General features: G+C 31.5%; 1 protein-coding gene across 1 annotated transcript; it reads left to right on the top strand.

Moving 5' to 3' along the window:
* Positions 1-256: 256 nt before the first annotated feature.
* On the top strand, positions 257-6,224 carry LOC137749050 (WAT1-related protein At1g25270-like). The gene is made up of 7 exons (XM_068489254.1): positions 257-456; positions 938-1,000; positions 1,570-1,686; positions 2,120-2,384; positions 5,351-5,509; positions 5,640-5,791; positions 5,984-6,224. The coding sequence occupies exons 1-7, from the start codon at positions 257-259 to the stop codon at positions 6,222-6,224; spliced, it is 1,197 nt and encodes a 398-aa protein (XP_068345355.1).
* Positions 6,225-6,920: the final 696 nt, after the last annotated feature.

The following is a 6,920-nucleotide window of genomic DNA, read 5'->3' on the forward strand; positions in this document are numbered from 1 at the left end:
AACATGTTTATGAACGTGTAAGTAAAAAACTAATCATCAACTTCCATATTCTTTAGTTTTGAAAACTTTGTTTACAAATTTAGTCTCTTTAATATTAAAATATCAATTTCAAACAGGAACTACCAAAGAAGGCAGAGGCGCACCTAGAGCTTTAAAACTGTCAATTCAGTCAATACCCAATTCACTCCTTAATTTCTTTCTTTTACCACTCAGACCCTCTCTCTCTCTCTCTCTCTCTCTCTCTCTCTCTCTGACGATGGGCACTGGTCAGATATGTAATGTTGTTCATGGGTTGAAGCCAGTGTTGTTAATGGTGGTGATTCAATTTGCACTTGCAGGAGTTAATATTCTCTATAAACTGGCCGCTCACGATGGAATGAATTTAAGGATTCTTGTTGCATATCGCTTCATTTTTGGAACCGCTTTCCTTCTTCCTATTGCTCTTTTCATCGAAAGGTGATAATTTGCAATTTTGCACTTCTCTCTTTTCTTCTTATATAGAACTTATTTCTTGTTGTTTTTCCATAGAAGTTAAGATTTCTGAGTCAAGCAGTCGTCCACAGCTAACACTCTGTTGTCTTAACTTAACCATCTACACTAAATTTTCAACGTTAATCGCATTCTTCAAATCTGTGCCATATAAAAGCTAATTGTTGTTATTATTATATTAGTTTTTTTACAGAAAAAAAAAAATCATACTATTGCCTAGCTAGTGCTTTCTAGATTTGCGTTCTCACTCTTTTTGAAAAGTAGCTGCAGGATCTGTTTTTACAGTAATGTATGAGAACATTCAATGAGTTAATCATATACGCACGAGAAGTTTCATTGACTTAAACCCTGTGCAAACTCCAAAACAAAAAGAAGAAAAAGAGAGCTAGCAAGCAAACCCTATCTACTACTGTTTTTAAAACAATTGGTTGGTGTTTTTTGCATGCAGGAAGAGCAGGCCAAAGCTCACCTGGATGGTACTTTTGCAAGGATTTTTGTCTGGCTTGTTCGGGTGAGCAGCGTACCCATATGCACTGTCTTTCTTCAAAATCATGGTCTCCTCCTCCTATAGATTATATTTGGAAATATTATCTGTTTGGGGAGTAAGTAATAGTAATGGTTTATCTTGGTTGTGCATGCTGTAGATATTAGTGCTTAAAGTTGGTTGTCCACTAGTAATGGAAAGCCAACTGTAATATCTCTATGAATATGCATGTCCACAACTTCTGAATCTTGCACCAATATATCTTTCTAGGGTTCACAAAGCAGGATGTACAGTTTTTCCATTTAAAAAAAAAAAACACAAAAAGAGAAAGACTTACAAAATATGTGTACATCATCATAGTGATATCTCATGCCAATAAAATAAAGATATGCGTAAATTTTTGTTCACAGATTGTTGTTTTAATTAGTATGAGACGCCACGTAACGGTATACCAATATCATGTAAATTGGTTTTCTAAAAGATGGGGAAGGAAAGATAAAAAACAGATATGCTAAAATCATGTCTTTAATGTGTGTATATATACATATTCAAGTATTTAAATGACTATTATTAATTAACATACAAAAATATTGCAGTGGATCGTTAGCACAAAATTTGTACATTGAAAGCTTAGCCTTAACATCGGCAATATTTGGTTCTGCCATAGCCCAACTCATCCCAGCCATTACTTTCATCTTGGCCGTCATCTTCAGGTAAATATATACGTGTTTTCTACCCTTATTATTATTTTGAAAATTTTCAACAATATTTAAGAAAAATTAGAGCATAAGTGTTGAGAATAATTGGAGGAACTTTAGTCTTCAATTTAAAAACGTGTGTATTGTTCTTGTACTCGTCTCAATGTGGAGCAGTGATTCATTTGAGTAACACCGTTAAAATTTTCGTAAAAAATTTAAAGGGTAATAAGAGATGAAGTTCTAACGGAGCTACCGAAAATGATCATCGGTCACTATATATAAGCGTGTGCACACATGAGAGTTGATTAACAGATACTTCGGCTTCAATCGATTGAGGAGAATGAACAATTGAACTAAGAAAAGTAAAATATACAATCAATGAGAAATTGAAGGCAAAATTAATGATACTTAACATCTATATTATTAATATTATGATGATTTTCTTTAGGCTGGAGAAGTTGAATTTGAAAAACCTAGCAGGGAAGGCAAAGGTGATGGGAACATTAATGGGAATAGGTGGAGCAATGCTTATGACCTTTTATAAAGGTATGGAAATCAACATATGGTCCACGCATGTTGACCTTATACATACTAATCGGCAACAACACAGCCAATTGGCATCAACACCGCATACAGACACTGGTAATCAACTATTGGGTTGTCTACTGGCCTTCGCAAGCTGTTTGTGCTACGCTATATGGCTCATTATCCAGGTGATTCTCTTAATTACCAAAGTATTTATAAACCCACCATTTTATGTTGGCTTCATTTTTAGGTAATCTAATTTAACTAATGAAGACTGGGAGCTATAAAAAAAATTTCAATCATGTTCTCTAGTTTTAGAAATTAGGATTCTTTAGAGCATCAAAAAGTCTACCTCAATAATAACAAAAAATAAAAGACAGCATTATTGTTTTCTAACTAAAATATCACATAAGATGTAGCATGACGTGGATTGATATATTTTTAGTGATTAATAAATATTTTTTTTCTAAAAATACTTATCACAATTATGAAAAGTAAATAATGCAGTAAATAAGATAGACCTTTGTCACTCTTATTTCTTTGACATAAACCCCACTTATTTTCATTTTTAAAACATCCTAATAAAACTCAAAATTTAAATGAAATTCCATGTAAACAAATAAGTGACCTGTTATTACAAAATACAAATTATGCCATAAAATCCCCTAGTTATGTCAAATAAATGTATTACTCACCTTAATTGTTAAAATAACTGGCATACTATTACTAAAGTATTCACTTATGGTTTTCCTCACGATTTTGTTTTATGCTTGTCTAAAAATCATATATTTCCTCGCTAAAATCATATATTCAATTTGCAGCTCAAAGGCCTATAAATTATTAACAATAAGTTCATAAATTACTATTTTAAAACATTATACTAATTTATCTATATCGAAGTTGTTTCAATATACTAATTCATATATATGTAATTTAGTTTACCTATATATAAATATTTTTTATAAAATAATTAAATACATTTTGTTATAAATATATGGTGCAGATAATTTACCTATATTTATCTGTACAATGTAGGTAAATTATGTTTCAATCAAATAACATTCCCTTATTTTGTAGGTAAATTATTTTGTGCACATTTTATTATAAATATATGTATAAATAAACTATCTATACTAATATGTAAAAAAAAAAAAAAATTATGTTTGAAGCCAAAAACATTTCTTTATTTTGTAGGTCATTTATTTTGATCACATCTTATTATAAATATATGCGTAACTTACCTACATACAAAAAAATTTATGCTAAAATAATATACCTATATACAAAGTTTTCTGACAAACTAATTTACCACAATTTTGTACGTAAATTATTTAGCACGTATGATTACATATTTTAAGAACATTTTTCTTTAAATATATGTGCAATAATTTACCTATATTTATATGTAAATACGGTTGGCATATTGAAAAGGAAAAAAGTGTATAAAAATGCCAAATTTTATGCAAATTAGAAAAACAACTAAGAAATTGAAAAAAGTTTGTAAAATAAATCATGACATTGAATATATATTTTCTCAATCTGCATAACCTATATACTATACATTTGATTGTCTGAAATAAGCTGTAAAATAAATATAATAAGTTACAAACCCAATGGGCGTAGGCACCAAATATACAAAATGAGGATCCTCTCCGGTTTATGAGGATCCCACAGATCCTCCAATTAGGGGAGTAGGCTAAACCTCACAATATGCTAACAATAATGTTGGCCTTTGGTGAGAATTGAACCTAAGACTTCTCACTTACAAGTGAAGAGGAATAGCATTACGGTCTATCTCACTTACAAGTAAAGAGGAATATCACTAGACCGTAGTACTAAGTTGCTATATTATGCAAGTTTTAGGTAAACAAAATTAAGTTTCAAGGGGTAGAATTATATTTTCAGTAGAAAGTATAAGAACTTTTTTGGAAGTGTTTTTAAATGATTGAAAATGCTTTTAGAGAAAATGTTTTGGTTCCTAAAAACACTTGCTTTCTGCAAGAAGCACCAGTTACGTGCTTCTTATAGGAATCATTTCAAGTGATTTTCCATAATTATTTGCATTTTACTATGGATTGGTTCCAAAAGTACTCTCATAAAAAACGCTTTTAGTTATTTAGAAACATTTTAAAATGATGTCTAAAGATATAAAGAATTTGAATTTGAGTGTAATGAGACATCCTAATTGGGATCCAACTAGATTTTGCTTTCTTAATGAACAAGTAGGTTTCTCCCGACGAGACAGATCTCACATACCAATTTGAGGAAATTGGAAGGGGTCCAATCCAAAAGCCTGATCAGCTTTGAGCAACCCACTCCGGAGCTTGTCGGCCACTCTGAACGCCACATAGCAAAGGACAAAATACATATGAGATATCAGTATCGGATTTAATAAAACCATTATTGGCTCTCGATATCAATAAAGAGGAAATTTGATAAAGTCAAAACTAACACTATGTTTGGATGAGGAAAATAAACATGGAATTTTGGTAAAAGTCAGAATTTATAAATTGATAGACACTAATTCTCTTGTTTGGATTCATAAATATAGAAATTTAGAATTTCCTCATGGAAAAAAAACTTGGAATTTGGGACCTCCAAATCCCAAGTTCAAATTCCATGTAAATAGGTGTCATTTCTCAATTTCTATGATTGAGAGTTTAAAAATAACAAATTCCGTATTCAATTCCATTGTTCTTTTAGGTTAACCAAACAAGAAAATTTACAAATTCTAGAAAATAAAATCTCGTCATTTCAATTTCCGTCATTTTTAAATTCCTTAGTAATCTTAAATTTCTTCACCCAAACATAATGTAATGCTCGTAATATAAACTTGCATTTCAAGTAGTTAAAAGTATTCATCATTAACTTAAGGTTTTTGTTTGAATTTTTCTATTTTTAGTATTGATTGTGAAAACAAAAATAACCATAATGTCCGTACATTTTGTTTACGTTGAAAATAATTAATGTGGAAATAGAATAAATCAATGAAGGAGAAAATTATATTTATAAATAAAATGAATTCAAGGCCAGCTGATTCCAGAATAAATTGCCGCCAAATTCCTGTAGATTTTCCACTTCATATTTTCACATAATGGTACATTTATATTTTGGGTATATATTTAGCTAATTATTTGTCTTGTGCAATTCATAGGCTAAAATGGGTGTGACATACCCTTGCTATTATTCAAGCACGGCTCTAATGTCAGCAATGGGGTCAATCCAGACCGTTGGTTATGCCCTCTGCAAGGAGAGGGAGTGGAGCCAATGGAAGTTGGGTTGGAATATCAGGCTTCTAACAGTGGCATACTCGGTACGTTTCACCCTTCTTCTAGTGCTTGTTTTAGATTTTCATCACCTTTGTCTATATTCACTTTGAATTTGATAGTCAATTATTAATAATTGAATCTGGCCATATATAAGTTGGTGACTTTATGCTGTAGGGAATTATGGCCACTGGGCTAAGTGTGACAATTATTGCTTTGTGCATTCGCATGAGAGGTCCCTTGTTTGTATCTGTTTTCAACCCTCTCATGTTGGTACTCGTTGCCATCCTTGCATCTTTGGTATTGGAAGAAAAGCTGCATCTGGGAAGGTATGTATGTACTTTCAGCTGACAAATTTGATTTTCGCACTCTAAAACAGTCATCTTGTATTTTTTTTTTCGAATAATAACGGTTTCATTAATTGATATGGTTTTACATTATCATGATAATTATTTACTCTAAAATGTGTATATGAATTTAATTATTTTCGTGTTGTTTGTTTACTTGGAAAATTACAACAGCGTTTTGGGAGCAGTATTGATAGTGTGCGGTTTATATGGGGTGCTGTGGGGTAAAGGCAAAGAAATAGAGAAGATGAGTAATTCTGTACCATCAACAACCTTTCATCATCAGGATTCTGGCTCAATTGATATTGTGACAATGCCTCCAGATAACAATAAAGGCAACAGCAACAACATTGAGAGCCTAACAAATAACATTGCTCCAAAAGCTACTAGTTCTGCAGTCAGCAGGATTCACTAATTCAAAGAGAGGAATTTAAAAGATTTCTAAATCGACCTAGCCAAAACGAGTGATAGAGTATTAGTAATTATTAGATTATTTTTGAACGATGTTGTATATAGATATCCATATATATATATATATATATATATATATATACACATTGTTGATTCTGCCACCTTCAAGTAAATATTTTAGCCATTTAAAATTTAAATTAAGCATAAATAATTTGTTTTGGGTTCTCTTTATGTTTTTTTAATACATACGATATTATTTACACTAATGGGAGGGCAGTGGATTAAACCTCACAATGAGCTAGTCATAATAATTTATTTCAAATTTGCCCTTAATGAAAATCGAACCCAAGACCTGTCATTTGCAGAAGAAGAAAAATACCACTAGACCGTAGTATTAAGTGACTTCCTTTTACGTTAAACAAGCCTAAACGCTAGGTTTGGATAAGAGGTTTCTAAGTCCTCAGATTGAGACACCATTATTAAGGATTGGAGTATATATTGTTAGGGGGATTCGGAATGTTTGCAATGACCATTAAAAAGGCTAGTGTGAGAGATTTGCAAATGACACCTTCTAGGGATTTGCGAATTTCTCTTACATGCTTTTGTAATGGTCATGGAGGGTATTCATAATTCCCCTTATCTAACTTATTGTAGGTCACTTCTTTACTTCAGACTCGACTGGAAGTATTTTGAAAGTGTT

Source organism: Pyrus communis, chromosome 1 (assembly GCF_963583255.1).
Source record: "Pyrus communis chromosome 1, drPyrComm1.1, whole genome shotgun sequence".
Lineage (NCBI taxonomy): Eukaryota > Viridiplantae > Streptophyta > Magnoliopsida > Rosales > Rosaceae > Pyrus > Pyrus communis.